This window comes from Talpa occidentalis, unplaced genomic scaffold (assembly GCF_014898055.3).
Source record: "Talpa occidentalis isolate TD23 unplaced genomic scaffold, MPIMG_talOcc4v2.1 talOcc4.8, whole genome shotgun sequence".
NCBI lineage: Eukaryota > Metazoa > Chordata > Mammalia > Eulipotyphla > Talpidae > Talpa > Talpa occidentalis.
In genome coordinates, this window is record NW_023605194.1 from 37,916,609 (window position 1) to 37,938,164 (window position 21,556).

The 21,556-nt window shown below is 43.5% G+C and overlaps 1 protein-coding gene across 1 annotated transcript in view; it reads left to right on the forward strand.

Moving 5' to 3' along the window:
• The window catches only part of POLR3A (RNA polymerase III subunit A), a 50,012-nt gene that overhangs the window by 13,109 nt on the left and 15,347 nt on the right, over nucleotides 1-21,556 (forward strand). The window contains exons 9-19 of the mRNA XM_037495614.1: nucleotides 1,435-1,538; nucleotides 2,144-2,285; nucleotides 4,942-5,082; nucleotides 7,203-7,272; nucleotides 7,674-7,801; nucleotides 7,966-8,104; nucleotides 9,284-9,448; nucleotides 12,577-12,749; nucleotides 15,703-15,814; nucleotides 17,525-17,643; nucleotides 19,265-19,402. Of these exons, the coding sequence (XP_037351511.1) occupies nucleotides 1,435-1,538; nucleotides 2,144-2,285; nucleotides 4,942-5,082; nucleotides 7,203-7,272; nucleotides 7,674-7,801; nucleotides 7,966-8,104; nucleotides 9,284-9,448; nucleotides 12,577-12,749; nucleotides 15,703-15,814; nucleotides 17,525-17,643; nucleotides 19,265-19,402 (1,431 nt within the window). The remainder of the gene's footprint in view (nucleotides 1-1,434; nucleotides 1,539-2,143; nucleotides 2,286-4,941; nucleotides 5,083-7,202; nucleotides 7,273-7,673; nucleotides 7,802-7,965; nucleotides 8,105-9,283; nucleotides 9,449-12,576; nucleotides 12,750-15,702; nucleotides 15,815-17,524; nucleotides 17,644-19,264; nucleotides 19,403-21,556) is intronic.

Sequence of the window (21,556 nt, forward strand, 5' to 3'; positions counted from 1 at the left end):
CCTTATTTAAGTTTTCTAGATTCCTGCTATGAATGAGACCATCCGGTATTTTTCTTTTTCTTTTTGGCTTATTTCGCTGAGCATGATCCCTTCCAACGCCATCCATGTTGCTGCAAATTGCATGTGTTTATCTTTTTTGAATGCTGAGTAATATTCCATGGTGTATATGTACCACATTTTCTTGATCCAGTCATCTATTTTTGGGCATTTGGGCTGTTTCCAAAGCTTAGCTATTGTAAACAGTGCTGCTATAAACATAGGGGTGCAGGTGTTCTTTGGAATTGATGTTTCTGTGTCCTTTGGGTAAATACCTAGGAGTGGAATTGCTGGATCATATGGAAGCTCTATGTTTAGTAGGTCCAGAAATCTCCACACAGCTCTCCACAGTGGTTGGACCAGTTTGCACTCCCACCAACAGTGCAGAAGAGTTCCTTTTTCTCCACACCCTCGCCAACATTTGTTGTTGCTAGTTTTTTTAATATGTGCCATTCTCACTGGTGTGAGATGGTATCTCATGGTAGTTTTGATTTGCATTTCCCTGATTACAAGTGATGTTGAACATTTTTTCATATGTCTGTTGGCCATTTGCATTTCCTCTTCAGAGAAGTTTCTTTTTAGCTCTTCTGCCCATTTTTTGACTAGTCAATTTTCTTGGTGTGGATATCGTTTTTAAATTTTCAGAACTACTAAATCAAAGACTAAATGTTTTCAGGCTATTGATGCATCACCAGAATAGTGCACCACTGTACAATCAATGTACACTCATTAGGAATACCAAATTTACAGTATTTACAGTACATTTTTGTATGTACAGTACATTTTTGTAACTGAGGTGTAGACAACTACAAGACCTGATAACAAAGATCCTGATTGGCTTTTGCTTTGCCCTCAAGATTTATAACCTGGATCATAGATGCGCAGATAAAGCCTGTGTAAAGCATCCTCAGTTGAGGTACTAATGAACTAGAGTTTCCTTCTCTGGGATGATATTGTCCAAGAGGTTCAGAGCACAGCGATGCAGACCACTGCCTGTGGGGCCGATCACTTTTGAAGCCCATGGTCAACCATTGTAGATGAAGTTCCCACCCATTTCTAAGGTCACAGAAGTTGCTGGGACTTCTTAGAGATTAGCCCAGCTAATTCATTTTATTGATAGGGAATCCAAAGGCCTGGAAAAGGGCTTGACCAAGTCACCCAGCAAGTGAATGATTTGTTTCAGGCTGGACCTGTATTCCTGTGTGTCATCCCATGATCCTAGTTACTTAGGACCTGAGGCAACAGATTGAGTACCTCTCTTGCTTTGACACCCTTTAGAAGGAAAGGAAAGATTCAGACACAGCTCAGGAGTGTACTAGCTTATGGAAACGTAACCGTATCTTGTGGGGGGGGGGTTTGTTTGTTTGTTTGTTTGTTTGTTTGTTTGTGGTCCTGCAGGTGAACAAGGCAAATATCAACTTTTTGAGGAAACTGGTTCGAAATGGTCCCGAAGTTCACCCAGGAGCCAATTTCATTCAGCAGAGACATACACAAATGAAAAGGTAGTGCTTCCCAATCTACCCACCATACTCAGCCACACATATAATGCAGTGCAGAATACAACTTTTATGCCATTTTAGCACGTGGAAAATACCTGTTTAAATTGCAGGGAGCATAGGTGCATTATTTGATCTGTTGAATCATTGACTATATACGAAGTGTCCATCTGTTCCCTGGTGCCTTATGTTACTGGATCTAGGTAAACAAAACACATTTGGGTATGAAAAGGGATCATTTTCTATGTCGCCTGGGCTCTGGTTAGTTACTTTAGAGTACTTGTTTCTTCTGAGGCCTTTGTATTACCAACTCTCATTTCACAGTGAAATGAACTCACCACCTGTGCCTTTTTGTCTCAAGAGGATTTTATCAAACAGGGCCCACCGGGGGATGTTGTTTTATACTGTGATTCTGAGATACACCCTTTTCATACTTTAACATATCTAAAATTAAGCTCTTACCATCTGTGTGTCATAGTTTAATTGATGGCTCATAGAAGCACCTTAGATACAAAGAAATGTCGTTTTAGAGATTGAATTCTGATATGAAGAGGGCGAAACTTGGTGAAGGGCTCTATTTTCACGCATCATGTTTGTCATTTCATGTGAAGGTTTTTGAAATACGGAAATAGGGAAAAGATGGCCCAGGAGCTCAAGTATGGCGACATCGTGGAGCGACACCTTATAGACGGAGATGTGGTGCTGTTCAACCGGCAGCCCTCACTGCACAAGCTGAGCATTATGGCCCATCTGGTGAGCATGGACGTGGGCTCCGCCCATGTCGGGGGAAGGCACTGTGTGTGCACTCCCGAGTTCCTGACTCCCAAAATTTAAATCATCATTAATCTCAACTTTTGTATTTTTCAGATACTTTTGCTCTTTCTCTTCTCTCACTCTGGTCTTGAGCAAAACTTTTACCTGCAGTGTTTTTAGTATTTATAATGTAATATTCCTACACAACAGTAAAACAGAGAGGAACTAATTAAAAATCAGTGTGAATGTCACTAGCGTCAGTCCATTTGCAAACAAGTGTATACATATATATGTGTGCAGACTTATGTAAAATAGACTTGGCAGAAAATTGACTTTAACGTAGTATATTAACTAAGGAATCAGAGTGCTTAAAATACCTTTCTTTGCAGTAATCCTCCAGCTAAAACCTTAAACCATGTTTTTTAGGTGATTTAGTTTTGCAGCAGCAATTGTCCTATTTCTGGAGATTTAAAATGGAAATGAGCTGTAACTTTAATTTGTTAAATATTCATAAATTCTCTCTGCAAAGCTATTTAATCCATGAGCTTTTGCAAACACTGTATTTAAACAGGCTGTTATGGTAGTTTTCCTAGATTTCGTTTTTCAGTAGTTTGTGAACATACTACATTAGTCTTCACATCATGGTAGAAATACCAATAAAGGGCCTCCCTGGTGGCGCAGCGGTTGAGCGCTGGGTTTTGAAGCTGCCCGCAGCCTCTGCAGCACCGGTTCTATCCCTGGCCGCCGGGCGAGGGTCCCACATGGCACGCAGACCTCTCCCACTGTACCCGCTGCTCCCCTCAGCAGTGTACTTCATCACTCTGCCTGTTCTACTCTCCGCTCTGGCTCTGGCGAATTCTCTCACCCTTCCGTGTCTCTGACCATACCCAGTGCTTGTATAAATAAATAAATAAATCTTTATTAAAAAAAGAAAGAAACTTCCTTTAAAAAAAAAAAAGAAATACCAATAAAGCAGTCTTTGATTATGGTATTATGATGATGGGGACCTAAGTACTGAGCAAAAGTCTTTTCTTTCTGGAAACTTTTGCTCAGCCTTGGGTCATTTTACAGAGGAAATTTTTTGGTCTGTAAATTTTCAAATGTGCACAAAACTAGAAAGAGGACTGAGGGACACATTTGTTCCCATCCTCTGTATTCAGTGATTGTCTAGATTTGTCACAATTGTTTTCTTCCTTTTTTATTTAATGAACCCAAATGTTGTGTCTTTCTTCCAAGTGCATTCAATTTACTTCTCTACGAAACATATAGCTTACAGTGTTATTGTCACTCCTCAGGAAACCCACAGTCATTCCTTAGTACCGTCTAGATCCCCGTCCGTATTCCCCAGTTGTCTCAAAAATCTTATTGAGGTAATATGTTTAATTAGGGATGCAAAGTCTACACATTCCCTTTAGTTGATACATACCTTAGATCTCTTGATGTAGGACATTTCCCTTTCTTTTAAGTTCAGTGTCTTTGTTGAAAAATCTAAGTTATTTATCCTGAAAAATGTCTCATCTTCTCAATTTATTGTTATGGTGTGGTATTAATCATTTCTTGATTTTTTTTTAATTCTTATAAACAGGAAATTAGCTCTCAAGGCATGATTAGATTCATGTTCAAGGGTTTTTTGCTAGAATAACACATAATAACACATAGCTCCAACTTCTTGCCTTATTTCAGGTGATACATGTCTGACTGCCCCAGTATACCTAAGAGGTATACTAAGAAGGTTGGGGGTTCAGATAATTCTCCTGCTGTCGCCTTTGTCAATGTCCTCATTGACCTTTTTTTCTGAATGTTCCATTGCCACCACTATGTCAGTGGGGCTACAAAACGGTGACTCTCTGATTTATCCTTCCTTTGATAGGTAATGAGGAATCTTCCCTTACTAACTAGAGCTATCTGCTAACCCAGAAATAAAGTTTTTTCAAGAATTATAGTTTAGGCATAAGTATCTTAATTCTTTTTCCTTTGTTACCAGTTTGGAGAATAAAGTAATTCTACTGATTTGGTTAGAGGTTTTGGTTCATTTGGGCTTTTTCCTTTGTCATTATATATTCTCTCTTCATTACAACTTGTGGATATTTATCAGTGTGTTTCTTTTTTATATATCAAATTATGACATTACTGGCCAGCAGGAGCCCCTTCATGTGGTCCTGTGCTGGTGTTTGTGTTAAGACAAATATTGTGTTAGTTTGACCTACTCGAGCTACTTGAGTTGACAAATAACATTTATCATTTGACAGAAGATGTTAGGAATGTTTTATTGCCTTAGTCTAAAGTATTTCATTTACAGGAAGCCATTTTTTAATGTTTTTTTTTAAAGATTTATTTATTTATGCATACAAGAACTGAGGTGCAGGCCAGAGGGGTGGGGGGGTGATGAGAGGATTCACCAGAGACAGAGTGGGGAGCAGAACAGGCAGATCTACTGAAATATACTGTTGAGGGGAACAGTGGGCAAGTCAAGAGAGGTCTGGTGCGCCATGTGAGTTGCTCCCTGGCCAAGGATCGAACTTGTGCTGCAGAGGCTGCGGATAGCTTCCTAGGTTGTGTCTTAATCCCTTGTGCCACCGGGGAGGCCACATTATTGAATGTTTCGAACCTAAGAAACTTTTGGATAAGTGACTACGTGTTTCTCTTGTTTCCACAGGCCAGGGTCAAGCCCCATCGGACCTTTAGGTTTAATGAATGTGTCTGTACACCCTACAATGCGGATTTTGATGGTGATGAAATGAACCTTCATCTTCCTCAAACAGAAGAAGCTAAAGCAGAGGCCCTTGTTCTGATGGGGGTAAGTAGGATGGTGTGATCTAGATTCTTTGTAACAGCTCCTTGAAAGGTTGGGAAGGGAGGAGCATGTCCTGTTTTAAAACACCTCATAGATGTATTTGAATTAGTGTGTGAATTAGTGTCTGTAATAGGTGCTTATTGGGGGAGTGTGTATCTTCTGGCCTGTAATGTGGGTTCCTGAGAGAAAATAGATGCATGGACATCGGTTATGGAAAGATAAGACTGGAGTGGAGCAATGCCTTGACTCTTCGGTATCTTGGGAAAAGGTGTTCTGCGTGCATAGATTCTTGAATAGCTAAGGACTTTTTAAGCCCTGGTATATTTTAGTGAACATTTAGTGAACCTGCCTAACATGTATTCCATGTTTCTTCTGAAGGGCGCACTAGATGTCCTCATTTTGTAATGTCTCTCACCACCATTTTAATTTACAAATGGTGGAGGTGTGCCCATCAGATGCTGGTGTAGTCTGGTGATGAGTGAAGCAGATGCCTGCTCCTGAGTGGCTCTGATGACGTGCTACGTGTGATGTTCACCTTGTGCCCCGCCACAGTGCTGTGGGGTAGAGTGCCGTCTTTGCAAGACTCTTCCCTGCTAAACTTAATGGCCCCAAATTGTTGAGTTCTAGAGTTTTGGTCTTCCTTTTTCCATTATTCTAGTCATCTGTGTTATAAACTGATAGGTCTTGTGGCTTTAAATGTTCCTACCTCTAAAAACTTTGTGTGTGTGTGTGTGTGCGTTAACGATTTATTTATTTATTTATATAAGCACTGGGTACAGTCAAAAGCATAGGAAATTGAGAGAATTCACCAGAGTCAGAGGGGAGAGCAGAGCAGGCAGACAGACGAGGTACACTGCTCAGGGGAGCAGCGGGCGGCAGGAGAGGTCTGCGCGCTTTGTGGGACCCTCACCTGGCCGCCGGTGGTCGAACCGGCGCTGCAGAGGCTGCAGGCAGCTTCGCAACCCAGCGCTCAACCACTGCGCCACCACGGAGGCCCTAAAAACTTTTTTTTAAAGATGTATTTATTTATGCATACAAGAACTGGGGTACAGGCCAGAGGTGTGGGGGTGAGAGAATTCACCAGAGACAGAGTGGGGAACAGAACAAGTGGATCTACTGAAATACACTGCTGAGGGGAGCAGCGAGCAAGTCAGGATTGGTCTGCTGCACCACGTGGGTTGCTCCCTGGCCAAGGATCGAACTCGTGCTGCAGTGGTTGCGGATAGCTTCATAGGTTGCGTCTTAACCCCTTGCTCCACTGGGAAGGCCCTCTAAAAAACATTTTTTATGATACTTTTAATCAGCTCTCGTAGTATATTTAATGATTCTAAAGTGAAGGCAGTTAAGTTTTACAGGTACTGTGTTCCCATCCCATACTATGTGCTATCCCACCCAAAGAGCATCTCTAAACCAGAAATGAGCAACTCTCTTCCCACTTCAGTTGAAGGATCATAGCTCTGGATGACTTTCAAAGGAAAGCAGGGTCAGGTCTCTGCCTTGGAAGACCTTCCCAGTGAGAAAACCCACAAATGTATGAAAGCACCCTCACATCAAGATTTAAACAAATGCATTCTGATGCATAGAACCTTCTTTAAATTTTAATTATGTGTTGAACAAGTAGCACCCTTTTTTGCTCAACTCAAATTTTAGTTAAGTTCTATTGTTGTACTTTTGTTGTTAGGACTTATTGTCTCAACCAAGGGAAATGTAACAATTCTGTCATCCTGGTGGAGTTGTGGAATTGATTGACTTCAAAGATAGCACTATCCATTCTTAGAAGTTAATTTTCTAGGGAGAAGTGCTTTTATTAATAAGAAGCTAGTCTTACATATGTAGAGTTCTTTACTGGAATTTAAAACCTCACTCAGTATTTTATTTAGTGTTAATAGGATCCTCTGAGGTCAATTTTGTTGTTGTTTTTTTTTTTCCTCCCCCCCTCCCCACAGATGTAGAAACCAATATTTAGTAACAAAGCTGGGATGAAGACCCCTGGCTTCCATTTCTCAGCCTCACCTTTCTGCTTCTCTTTATTCATAAGAGTTCTGAAGTATTCATGGGGTGGCTGTATGGACTACATCATGCCTCCAAGAATGGCAAACTTAATGTATTTATTTTTCCTCTAGACTAAAGCAAATCTTGTAACCCCGCGGAATGGAGAACCATTAATTGCTGCTATTCAGGACTTTCTAACAGGTGGGCTTGTGAATTGACATGAAAGGAGGCCATGGGACAGATGATTCTCATTTGCAATGATTCATGTGACAACTTGATAAGCTATTTAATTGCCTGTGTTTCATGCTGTTGTTTGTGTACTGTTTGATAATGAAAACTATTTGAGACATTGTGTTACTCATTGAATCAACATGGACTTACAGAGCTCTTATCGTAAATTAGACATTTTGCTAATCACTGGGAATACAGTGGTAAGTCAAAGTCCATTTACTGGGGGATCTTAGATTCTAGCTGGAGAGAGCCGATAAACAGCTGAACTGCTGTGCATTTTAATTCACTCTTTATTTTAAAATTGAAACCTGTAATTTTTCTCATGCTGTCATTCCTTTTCTTTGTTTTGTGTTGTTTCTTAACATTCTTAGGTGCCTACCTCCTCACTCTTAAGGACACTTTCTTTGACCGAGCCAAGGCTTGCCAAATCATTGCTTCAATATTGGTTGGCAAGGACGAGAAAATTAAAGTTCGCCTTCCACCCCCTACAATATTAAAGGTTTGTGCAGAGGTTGTGTTTCCACACACAATTATGTGCCCTTCCACATGGTTGACCCATGCTGGCGCAGGATGGACGTGTGGTCATGGAACTGTCGTATTTGTGTGAAGGGTGATTGAGACACCATGGGCCAGCTGATGCTGTAGCTTCCTTTCCTCTTCCAGCCTGTCACCCTGTGGACAGGAAAGCAGATCTTCAGCATTATCCTCAGGCCTAGTGATGATAACCCAGTGCGAGCCAACCTCCGAACGAAGGGCAAGCAGTACTGTGGCAAAGGAGAAGACCTCTGTGTCAATGATTCCTGTGAGTTAAAGCAATGTGGAGGGGAAGGGGATTTGGCAGGGAAGCATGTGGCCAGTGACTGCCTTCGTGAGCAAATCCCATGTTCTCTGAAGCGGGGGAAGGTTATTCAGGAAAATGTAGCTGGTGTTTCTCCTCTCAGATGTGGTTCCACATTTCTCTTTAAAGTAAAGATTGCGTAGGCACATGAGCCAGTGTTTAGAATATTCTCCAGACATGTTTAATTTCAAATGACTTGTTTCAATGAGTGCAGTTTCTATAATTGTGACCTCTTTGTTGTGGGGCTTAACTCGAAACCTTTTTTTTTTTATACTGCTTCATCTGGTCCTTGGATTTTTTGACAATGAAGATCAGATGCAATAGTGAGAGAATGTAAATGTAAGCCATCTGAATCACCTAGGCTAATTCAACCCAAAGTGGTGAACCCAGGTATAGTCCAGTGGGTTTTAGCCAGCATTTCTTTCTGGCAGGAATCCTTACCTCATCCCTGACTTCTAACAAGCAGTTTCCCAACAAACTACTTTGAGACGCACTTGTTTAGAATGAGCTTTGCTCACAAGGGCCTTCTGGTGAGAAACAGATATCTCTAGGACTCTGAAGAACTGAACCACAGAGTCTCTCTGAAGGTCAAGGTTTCTACTGCCATATTTAAGAGTAAATGTTTTGAAGGGCACCAAGTTTCCTCCGGTTTATTACCATTCCTTTGAAAATACAATGTGTGGTGTTTTAGATTCTGGGGGGTTCTTTTGGGTTATGTTTTATTTCTGGATTTAATTTTGCAGATGTTGAAGCTTTTCATGCTAGTGCCACTTGTAATTTAGGTGACTACCAAAGTGCATTACAGTTTACAAAGCACTGTGTGGTTTGTCACTTTATTGAGGCTAAAAGTATCTCGGAGATGTATAAATAACAAGTACTTGCACTGTCATCCACAGTTCATAATTGGGAAGAATAAGGGTCAACTAGTACATTGCAGAGTTAGGACTGTAAGATAACTAATTGAACTTTTCATGGTTTTCTAAAGTGCCTGTGTTTATCCTTTTTCCTCTCAAAAAATATTTAAAGAGGATTGTGATTTGTTCTGCTTTAATATTCATTATGGGAAGGTATTTTCCAACTGCCTCAAATTCACTTTGGAATGAAGCAGATTATTTAAATGCATAATTATTGTTATCCTTCCAGATGTTACCATCCAGAACAGTGAGTTGATGAGTGGCAGCATGGATAAAGGAACACTCGGATCAGGATCCAAGAACAATATTTTTTACATCTTGCTGCGAGACTGGGGACAGAATGAAGCTGCTGATGCAATGTCACGACTTGCCAGGCTGGCTCCTGTCTACCTCTGTAAGTATCTCAGCATCCTTATTGCTATAGCTTTTGGAGTTTTAGGGGTTATTTAGTTGTTGTTGTTGTTGTTGTTGTTTTTAAAGATTTATTTTATTTTATTTTATTTTATTTTATTTATTTATTTATTCATACAAGCACTGGGTGCAGTGAGAAGCGCGGGAGGGTGAGAGAATTCACCAGAGCCAGAGCAGGGAGCAGAACAGGCAGAAGGACCGAAGTACACTGCTGAGGGGAGCAGCGGGTGGCAGGAGAGGTCTGCGCGCCATGCGGGACCCTCCTCCGGTGGCCGGGGAGCAGCCGGCGATCGAACCGGCACTGCAGAGGCCGCGGGCAGCTTCGCAACCCAGCGCTCAACCACTGCGCCACCGGGGCGGCCCTGTTTTTTTTTTTTGTTTTTTGTTTTTTGTTTTTTTTAATGTTCTTTCATTCTCAGCCCCACACAGATACACAAGGAATACTTACTCCACACTAAATCATTTGTACTTTTCATAATTAATTTGGTATTGGCTAGTTTGACTTCAGATTTGAATTTGCTTTTCACTTCTCATCTTAAAATCTACAGTAGCTCTCTATTGCCTACCAAATAGGATTGTTTCATTAAAGACCTTGATTACCTGCTTCCAGGGAACCTGTAAAGAGACTGTAGCCCTCTCTGGTATCCTTGATTTAGCCTACCAGCTTACCCTACCATCCTTGCTCTGCACTAGTTCCTTTGTTCCTTTTTCCAGCATGCTGTGGGGTCATGCCTGAAAATATCTGTACTCTACTCATATTTATATTTTAAAATAGTCTTTTTTTTTTTTTTTTTTTTTTTTTTTTTTTGCATATGAGAACCTGGCGGCGCAGGCGGTTGAGCGCCGCACTGTGAAGCTGTCCGCAGCCTCTGCAGCTCAGGTTCGATCCCAACCAGCTGGGGAGAAACCCACATGGTGCAGCAGACCTCTGCTGTCTCGCCCGCTGCTCCCCTCAGCAGTATATTTCATCAGTCTGCCTGTTCTGTTCCCTGCTCTGTCTCTGGTAAATCTTCTCACCCTCCCACATCTCTGGCCTGTACCCCGGTTCTTTCATGAATGAACAAAAATCTTTAAAAAAAAAAAAAATAAAGAGCAGGTTTATTAGAAAAGAGATAGGATAGTAAACGACACTTGCATAGACACAAGCGGGCAGGAAGAGCTGCCCCTAAAGAGACAGGTTTGCTAAGAGGCCTGCGTGGTTCCAGGTGGGCAGCCTAGAGGAGAGCTGCCTACACTGAGGGAGGTCAGTGAAGAGAAGCCCTGGTATGTACAGGTCACTGGCAGGCAGGAGGCTGCTGCCCTGCGGAGGGAGAGAGTTGGTGAAAAGAGGCACCTGCATTGTCACAGGTGGGCAGTGGAAATGCTGCCAGTAGCAGTAAAAATTTAAGAAATATCACCGGAAGTGTTAGAAGAGAAAGTGAATCGAGAAACAGAAATGGACAATAAAGAAAAGAAGATAAAAATCAGAAAATCAATCCAGCTATAGTAGCCAATAAAGAGATGATTCAAACATAAATTTTTAGGAAGAATAGTAATATATCTTAACCGCAACCCTGAGTGACAAAGTAGAGCAATACCTTCAAAATCTGAGGGGAGGGGCCTCCCTGGTGGTGCAGTGGGTTGAGCACAGCACTGTGAAGCTGTCTGAAGCCTCTGCAGCGCGGGTTCGATTACCAGACAGCCAGGGAGATTCCCACTTGGCGCAGCAGACCTCTCCTTGCGTCTGCTGCTCCCCTCAGCAATGCTTTCGGTCTGTCTGCCTGTTCTGTTCCCCACTCTATCTCTGGTGAATCCTCTCACCCTCCCACACCTCTGGACTGTACCCCAGCTCGAACCAGCGCTGCAGATGCTGCAGACAGCTTCACAGTGCTGCGTTCAACCACCTGCGCCACCAGGGGAGGCCCATAAACCTGCTCTTTAAATATCAAAAAAAAAAAATTACTGTTACTTATTTAATTATCTCCCATAGTTTTCATTGTTCTCACTTGCACTTAGTTGGATTTGGTTTTTTTAGGCTTCCTGTTTTGTCTATCTCGCATAGATATATTTCTGCAACGCTGACAGGGTTTTACTTACAGTTTACTTTGCTTCCTGAACTTTCCTTTTCAATTCATTTTTTCTGTGCATTTGTTCTCTTTTTTTGTCTGGTCATCTCTGGCTGTCATCCTATTGTAGGGAGGAGGCACTAAAGCACTGATTAGAAATGGGGCGTGTTGCCTGCTAGTTCTCTGTTATTGGTTGATTGAGCTGGAAGTCAGCTCTTTTAATGAGGAGCTACCAGTATACCTGTAGTGCTGCTTCTCTGTAGGGAGTCTTGTTCTCCAGAGACATATTTTCCCATCTTAGTCTCAGGGTAAATAACCTGGCTGCTGGGATCCTGGGAGCCGGATAGGGAAAGAGGCTAAGGGATCTCAGCTGTGGAATTTACACTTTCCTACAGTGTCCTGGTTTTCGGTCATCCCCATCTCTCTGCACCCAGTATTCCCCAATCCAGAGCCTCTCTCATTCCATTTCTTAGAGGGTGACTCTCATATTCTACATCATCCTGATGATCTAGCTTCTGAGCCCTGATGATCAGGCTCTGTGCTTCTTTCCACAGCTACATTACACACTGCTTTCCCCTTCCTCTTAAACCTGTCGGTCTCTCATCCACCTACTGTCTGCATGCTAGGGTAGGACTATTGGTAGCACATAGTCTTCTTAAAGATAGCATGCATATTGGTTTCTTTCTGTCTGTTTTGTGATGCTTTCTGAAAAGAGAAGCAGGGAGAGTATGGAATGGTCTCCCAGATACAGTTTTAAAACCAGAAGTCAAATGACTCACTTTCTACAGCTCCCTTTCTCAGGCTGCTCTTTAGTGTTTAATGCCGGCCTGCTTTCTACTAGACCTAGCTAAGACTATTACTGTGCTCCCTGCTAAGTTGTTAGGTCTCTGAAAGGAGGTAGTGAGTCTCAGTTGTTTTTGCATGGCTCTTGAAGGACTGATCCAGTAAGTTTTTATTAGTTGAATTGTGACAAACTCTAATGGTATAAACTTGTTTCCATATAGTAGCTTTATTGACTAACATCCATGGTTTTCTCTTCTTGTGCTATCTCCTAACCATTCTACAGCCAACCGTGGATTCTCCATTGGGATTGGTGACGTCACTCCCGGTCAAGGGCTGCTTAAAGCCAAGTACGAGCTGCTGAATGCTGGTTACAAGAAATGTGATGAATACATCGAAGCCCTCAACACAGGCAAGCTGCAGCAGCAGCCTGGCTGCACTGCAGAGGAGACCCTGGAGGTGAGTCTGACTCTTGGAATCAGACTCCAAGAGTCTGTTATAAAATAGACAAATTTTATAAATAGTACAAGTAGTTCTCCTTTACATACTATCTTATATGTTCTGTGTACATACTATCATAATTTTATTTAGACAAATGTGTACATATATACAGTAGTACATGTACAGGTTTATCGTGCTATGAGCCGTAACGCAAGGTAGCTGAGAGGAGCGGGAAGTAAAGGCAGTGGCTGGTTGTGTGTGTTCTCATCGGTTTGTTAATCTTTTGGTCAGATCCTTTGTATCCCTTCCAGCTTTCATATTCTGGGTGGTAAAATCACAGCCATCCATTCATTTGGCCACACGGGGCTGCTCTTGTTCCGATGTCACACTTGAGCTCCTCCTATAACCGGTAAGGAAGTGCTTCTGCCCTTTCTGTTTCCAGCATCCTTTCAGTCAAGACTGGCACCACTGTTCTTTGAGTGGATAGTCTTTGAAAGAAACTTGGATACAGAAGTCATGTCTGATAATTTCATACCAACGCTCTGCACAGCATCCCCCTCCAGCACCCCACTCCACGTGAAGATAGTTTAGCAAAAACTTAACTAGAACATGTCAGAATCAAAATCACCATGGGCCTCCTAGGACCCTACATCTGCTTTAAAGTCAGCCTGGTCGACAAGACTGACCCCACCAGACTTTTGCCTGCCTCTCTTCTACCTCGCTGTAGGCTCAGAGCCTTCACTCTCCTAAGTATGGGAGGGAGGTTCTTTGAGCATTAAAAATTTTCTAATGAAATGAACTTTTAAAAGCCATTGAGGTATTCATCATTAACTTGTCTTTAATCTCACCACTTCTTTTTTTTTTTTTTTTTTTTTTTTTAAGATTTATTTATTTATTTATACAAGCACTGGGTACAGTCAGAAGCGCGGGAGGGTGAGAGAATTCACCAGAGCCAGAGCGGGGAACAGAACAGGCAGACCGATGAAATATACTGCTGAGGGGAGCAGTAGGCGGCAGGAGAGGTCTGCGCGCCATGTGGGACCCTCGCCCGGTGGCCAGGGAACACCCAGGGATTGAACCGGTGCTGCAGAGGCCGCGGGCAGCTTCGCAGCCCAGCGCTCAACCGCTGCGCCACCAGGGGAGGCCCTAATCTCACCACTTCTTAAAAAGAGAAAGACAAATGGGCATTTCTCACATAGTAAATTACTTGTGGCCTCAGCACCACTTTTTTTTTTTTTTTCCCCAAAGATTTATTTATTTTTATACAAGAACCAGAGTACAGGCCAGATACGCGGGAGGGGAGAAGATTCACTGGAGACAGAGCAGGGAACAGAACAGGCAGACTGACTGAAATATACTGCTGAGGGGAGCAGCGGGCGAGACAGGATAGGTCTGCTTTGTCATATGGGATTCTCACCAGCAGTCCAGGATCAAACCCGTGCCTCAGAGGCTGCGAACAGCTTCACAGTGTGGCGCTCAACCGCCTGCACCACCAGGGAGGCCCAGCACTCTTTTTTTTTTTTAACATTTATTTATTTATACAAGAACCAGGGTACAGGCCAGATGCGCGGGAGGGTGAGAGGATTCACCAGAGACAGAGTGGGGAACAGAACAGGCACCTGACGAAGTACACTGCTGAGGGGAGCAGCAGGCATGCCAGGAGAGGTCTGCCATGCAATGTGGGACCCTCACCGGCCGGCCAGGATTGAACCAGCGCTGCAGAGGGTGTGGACAGCTTCACAGTGTGGCACTCAGCCGCCTGCACCACCAGGGGACAGCACTTATTTTTAATGGAACCTTAACTCTTTTATTTTTTTTATGTTTTTTTATTTAAATTTTATTTTTATATTCCCCATACAATTACAACCCCTTTACTTTGACCCCAAGCCCTCCTTTCCCCGCCCCCCACCCCCCATAGAGTGTCTCTGGTTCATAGTTGTTTGTTGATTTTGATATTTTCTTTCTTATAGTTATTCTTTTTTTTTTTTTTTTTTTTTTTAAATTTTTTTTTTTTTTTTTTTTTTTTATAGAGGCATGTTTTTTTATTTATTTATTTGTTTGTTTGTTTGTTCGTTTTGTTTATACATGCACTGGGTACAGTCAGAAGCACGGGAGGGTGAGAGAATTCACCAGAGCCAGAGCAGGGAGCAGAGCAGGCAGAAGGACCAAAGTACACTGCTGAGGGGAGCAGCGGGCGGCAGGAGAGGTCTGCGCGCCATGTGGGACCCTCCTCCGGTGGCCGGGGAGCAGCCGGGGATCGAACCGGCGCCGCAGAGGTCGCCGGCAGCTTTGCAACCCAGCGCTCAACCGCTGCGCCACCGGGGAGGCCCTCTTATAGTTATTCTTTTTCCTGGTCCCTTATTTAAGTTTTCTAGATTCCTGCTATGAGTGAGACCATGGAACCTTAACTCTTAACTGATTCAGTATCCCAACTTGGGACATGCAGAACAGCAGTCCAGATGAACTCATGGACTAGAATATTCCTGTTGAGTCATCTTGTCACACGCTTACTTGTGGGAAATCAAATGTGTGCTTAGTGAGAAAAAATTGACAAATTTCATACACAGTACAAGTAGTTCTCCTTTAGTGCTCGCTTCGGCAGCACATATACAAGTAGTTCTCCTTTACATACTACATACTATCTTACACTTTTATTTAGGCAAATGTGTATGTGTACACAATAACACATATACAGATTTGCCGTTGTATGAAGTACATAAAACCACCATGTGCTTTATTGGCCATATGAAGACTTTTTTAGGGTTTTGACACCTAAACTGATTTTAGAACCTTGTGGAAAGTGAGTCTTTATAAATTAGGGCATCTTAGTCCTTTAAGACTAAAACCTTTAGCTCTTGGCTATCTGAGATCTTACATTTTTTTCAAATTTCCTTAAATGTCAAATTGAACATTTGTCACCAACAGAACTAGTGAGGCAGCTTCACCACACAGCTCTCCCTTTCTCCCACAGGCTTTGATCCTCAAGGAGCTCTCTGTGATCCGCGATCATGCTGGCAGCGCCTGCCTCCGGGAGCTGGATAAGAGCAACAGCCCCCTCACCATGGCACTGTGTGGCTCCAAAGGTAAGTGCAGCCTCCCTGGCCCCTACTGTCACCTGTTCTCCACTTGCTGGTTTTGTTCCAGAAAATGTAAGAATCATAATTTCAAGCAATCTTTCATCTATAAAGGCTTATCTTTGTAAACCACATATATAGAAAAAAACTCAACTATTTGCATTTGATAAAGTGTAACTCCTTTAAAAAGGAAAGACTTAGGGCCTCCCTGGTGGCGCAGCGGTTGAGCGCTGGGTTGTGAAGCTGCCCGCAGCCTCTGCAGCGCCGGTTCAATCCCCGGCCACCGGGTGAGGGTCCCACATGGTGTGCAGACCTCTCCTGCCGCCCGCTGCTCCCCTCAGCAGTGTACTTCGTCACTCTGCCTGATCTGCTCTGCTTTCCACTCTGGTGAATTCTCTCGCCCTCCCGCGCTTCTGACTATACCCAGTGCTTATATAAATAAATAAATAAATCTTTTTTAAAAAAGGAAGGACTTGGTGGTGTGTGCAGATTTCCAAGTTTAAGGGTGCTTTGAGCAAACTTGATCTTTTTAAAAAGCTAAGGATTTTTAAAATAATTAGTCATGTGGCAAAATGCTTTAATTTCAGTTACTCAGCAACTGGATGTATTAGGTTTCATGATACTGCACTCAGATTCAAAACCTCTATCTTCTCATGTTTCAGGGGTTTTTTGGTTTTTGGGTTTTGGGTTTTTTGGCAAAATAAAGTCCCGGGGTCTCTCTAGTGGCGCAAGGGGTTGAGCACACATTATGAGACAATCCACAGCCTCTGCAGCACAAGTTCGATCCCAGGCTGGCCAGGGAGAAACCCTCATGGGGGTGGGACAGACCTCTCCTGTCTCGCCCGCTGCTCCCCTCAGCTGTGTATTTCATCAGTCTGCCTGTTCTGTTCCCCACTTTGTCTCTGGTGGATCCTCTCACCCTCTGCATCTCTGACCTGTACCCCAGCTCTTGTATGTATAAATAAATAAATCTTAAATAAATTCTAATCTCTTCACCTTTGCTGCCTTTCACCTCTTTATTCTCCTATTTCCTGCCCCTGTTACATACACCACAGTTTTCCTATTCCTGTATCTCTGCTTTCTACTTTTCTATCCACTTTGGAATTCCTCCCCCACCTCTTTATGTCTAAATCATTATGTCTACCAACATTCCAACCTGGCCGCTGCCCCATTCTTGAAGAATCACCTGGAAGTGTTTGCTTCAGCCCCTGCAAGCTCCTTTGCCTCCAATCACTTGTAGGTAACCCTTCCTCTACCTTCTTTTTTTAAAAAAAGATTTATTTTTATTTATTTATGCATACAAGAGCTAGGTGTAGGCATGAGGTGTGGGGGTGAGAGGATTCACCACAGACAGAGTGGGGAGCAGAATAGGCAGATCTACTGAAATACACTGCTGAGGGGAGCAGTGGGCAGGACAGAAGAGGTCTGTTATGCCATGTAGGTCAGCTCCCTGGCCAGGGATCAAACTTATGCCGCAGTGGCTGGTGATAGCTTGACAGTGCTGAGACTGTAACCCTTGCGCCATCAGGGAGGCCCACTCTACTTTTCATATGGTTACTAACAGCTCTACCCTGCATTGTTCTGTTCTGTCTTCTGTTCCTAGACTATGAACGTGTTGAGGGTAAGGGGTGTGCTATGTTGTTATCCCACAGATCTGCTTGCACTTCAGTTAATGTTATTTTGGTGAATGAATATTATATTCCTGATCCGTTTCCCCAGGTTCCTTCATTAACATATCACAGATGATTGCCTGTGTGGGACAGCAAGCCATCAGTGGCTCTCGAGTGCCTGATGGCTTTGAAAACAGGTCCTTGCCTCACTTTGAAAAACACTCAAAGGTAAGCAGTAGAGGATCAGGCAGAACTTTGAAGGGTAAGTATCAGCAGTGCAGAAACTAGTAATTGAAGCTCTGGCTGCCAACCAAGCCACGCCTTGAGTGATCTATGAGGGCGGTCCTGCTTGGGGTTTGTTCCTCTTCAGTCCAAACTAGCCGGCAGAAGGAGCCTTGTTAAACTCAGACCTATTAAACTTGGAACAGTGCCCTCTTGTATATTTTCTCTCCAAGAAGGAGGATTTCAGGTTCCCATCCAACTTACCTGAAGTAATGAAAGTGTGTGTCTATTTTCAAAAATATATATGCATTCAGAGGGTATACTTGTTTGGGGATTTTACATAAAAATAAGGACTTTAAAACAGTGATAGTGTGAACCACACTTAACCAGGAAATTCCAGATTCTATCTGGAACTCTCAGCCTCTGTTCTTAAATGACTTCTAGTTTCCATTGGCTCTCTTGGTTTGGTACTGGTAAGAGAGAGACCAGGAGAGAAACAAATAGAGACCTGTGTTGGGGGGGTTTCTGGGATCCAGGAGCAGACAACTATGGAATCAAAAAGTTGAAGAACTTAAGGGTAGATTTGGTCACTCAGTACATTCTGGATTTGGAGTCAGCTGTTACTCCCATTAATGTCCAGGTGTTCCAGCTGCTCCTCCCTCCTCCTGTTCCAACTGCTCTAGCGTGAGAACTGCTGTATTGTGAATATATAGGTATTCTTTGTACCAGATAGCCCCCGGAATAATTCAGGTGCTCTCCCTAAGGTCAGGCAGCCAGGTGCTCACTGGCGCCGGCCTGCGCTTGTCAGGTGTGACCACTTCAGAGGAGAGGCCGGGGCATTCTCACTTCTCAGACCCTGAGCCAGTGCTAGACTCAGGATAGCTGTGCTTTCCTAGAGAAGCCTGTGAATTCACTGGCTGCCCCTTATATGCAATAGGAAAGCAAAGGGATTACCTTTGTTTATCTAGGTTGTCTCCTAAGAAACTCAGACCTATCCCTATCAGAGCCCATTTGGCCATATCCTGTGGTGATGTTTATACACAGATTTTTTTAACAGTTTTATTTAGATTCGTTTTATGAATCATAATGTTCACCCACTGAAAATATACTGTTCATTGAGCATAGTCACAGAGTTTTATAGCCACACTGTAATCTAATTTTAGAACATTTTCAATGTCCCAAAATGAAATCCCATAAACATTAGCAACACTAAGTTCTGTTTTGGAGGGAGCAGGCCTGGCCCACAGGAATGATGTCTTGAAAAGAGGCATTGCCCAGGGAATGGGTGAGCTGCTGCCATCAGCGAGACGCCCTCCGTCTCCTAGACAGCCGGCCTGGTCCGGGGATCAGCCGAGCTTCAGTTTCCCTCCTCTGAGCCACTTGTCTGCCTCTGGCACCAGCTCCAGACCTGGCTTAGACCCCACCTTGTCTCTGCTAAGGATGGTTTGTGCCAAATTACCTTTGCTAAAGGGGAAAGGGCCTGTAAAGCCTATTACTTCATGAGCATGTGTTGGCCAGGTATTTATAGTCGACAGGTGGGACATTTTCTGATTTGAATGGGTTTTGGAATTACGGACCTTGAACTCTTTTTGTTTGATTTTTTTTTTTTCTTCCTACCTCTCTTTAGCTCCCTGCTGCCAAAGGCTTTGTAGCTAATAGCTTTTATTCTGGTTTGACACCAACTGAGTTTTTCTTCCACACAATGGCGGGCCGGGAAGGTCTCGTGGACACAGCCGTAAAGACCGCTGAAACAGGATACATGCAGGTAACTTGAAGAAATGTAGGCCATTAGCAATGGAGTGGGACAGGGCGCTGCAGATTTGTTTTTTTTTTAAAGATTTGTTTATATATGCACACAAGAGCTGGGGTGCAGGCAGTGAGAGGATTCACCAGAGATGGAGCGGGGAGCAGAACTGGCAGATGACCAAAATACACTGCTAAGGGGAGCAGCGGGCGAGACAGAAGAGGTCTGCTGCGCCATGTGGGCCACCTCCCTGGTCTGGGATCAAGCTCGTGCTGCAGTGGCTGCAGTAGCTGCAGATGGCTTCATAGTGCTGAGACTTAACCTCTTGAGCCACCAGGGAGGCCCCAGCACTGCAGATTTTGACTAACACATGTATGTAATTTGTACATGAGCTATAATTTATCCAGTCTTGATACTTAAAAGGAGAAATTTAGAAATGTAGGTACCCTAGAATTTTTTTTTTAAAAAAGATTTATTTATTTATGGGCCTCTCTAGTGGTGCAGGCAGTTGAGCGCTGCACTGTGAAGCTGTCTGCAGCCTCTGCAGTGTGGGTTCGATCCCGTCTGGCCAGCCAGCGAGAATTCCCACATGGCGAAGCGGACCTCTCCTGTCTCACTCGCTGCTCTCCTCAGCAGTGTATTTCATCAGTCTGCCTGTTCTGTTCCTCACTCTGTCTCTGGTGAATCCTCTCACCCTCCTGCGCATCTGGCCTGTACCCCGGTTCTTGTATAAAAATAAATATATCTTAAAAAAAAAAAAAAAGATTTATTTATTTATGCTGCATACAAGAGCTAGGGTACAGGCCAGAGGTGTGGGGAGGTAAGAGGACTTACCAGAGACAGAGTGGGAAACAGAACAGGCAGACTGAAACACACTGCTGAGGGGAGCAGCGGGTCAGACAGGAGAGGTCCACCTTGCCATGTGGGTTGCTCCCTAGCTAGCCGGAGATCGAACTCGTGCTACAGAGGCTGCGGATTGGTTCATAGTGCGGTGCTTAATCCCTTGCACCACCAGGGAGGCCCAGGTGCCCTAGAATTAAATAACAAAAAAAGGTAGTAACTTCCAAATCATCCTGTGTACCTCCAGTGATCTAGACCTAGCCATACCACACACACCTAAGCTCTCCACTAGAGATATGGAAGGGAACATCCAGGGACAGCACCTTGAACCTCATTGAGCCTCTGTTTCCTAATACTTTCAATTGAGGATGGCCATGCATCTCTCCTGATTATTTTGAGAACTCTGCTTCTCACTATTTATGTAACTCATTATTAACATCCTTCTAATTGACTAAGAACCTATTCCAGTACCTGAAGGAGGATGTGGACACTTGGAGGGTAACTCACTCTCCTCTCTCTGCACAGTTCTAGGATGGTCATCTTGGGACAGGGTTAAACTAGAGGGTGTCCTGTGCCTATGGCAATTCTCGGACTGCCACAAAAGTACCCCTAAATCCGACAAGTAAAAGCACATCTTGTTTTGTACTTCCATAAGACCACAAACAAAGGATTTCTTTTTAGTTACTAATTTTTATTTTTTTAAGGTTTATTTTATTTATTTATGCATACAAGATCTGGAGTGTATATAATTTGTACATGAGCTAGGCCAGAGGTTGGGGGGAGGGAGGGATTTGGGTGGAAGGATTGACCAGAGACAGAGTGGGGAGCAGAACAGGCAGATTGACTGAAATACACTGCTGAGGGGTGCAGCGGGTGAGACAGAAAGGTCTGCTGCACCATGTGGGTAGCTCCCTGGCCAGGGATTTAACTCAGGCTTAGAGGTGATAGATGTAATAGTGCTAAGAGTTAACCCCTAGGCCACCCGCTAAGATTAGCCAGCTATAACACTCCCAAGTTGCTGGGCCATGAACTTGATATGACTTTTTGTCCCCTCACTCCTACTGTAGATGCCAGTGTGAGACAATGGCTCTTTGCAAGCTGGGAGATCAGAATTGATAAACCAGGAGTGTGAAAGAGTGGGCCAGAACCAGCAGGATTGATGAGGGTGAATATGGACTTGAGTCAGCAGACACCTGTTTTAATAACCTTTTCTGTCATTGTTAACATCTTCCTTTTAATGGCAAATTGCCCTTCGATTTTGGGGCTCATTGCTTTTGCCAAAAACCCAATAGGCTGAAACGTTTTGTCACTCTTGCCAGAATGTCTTTGGACTTT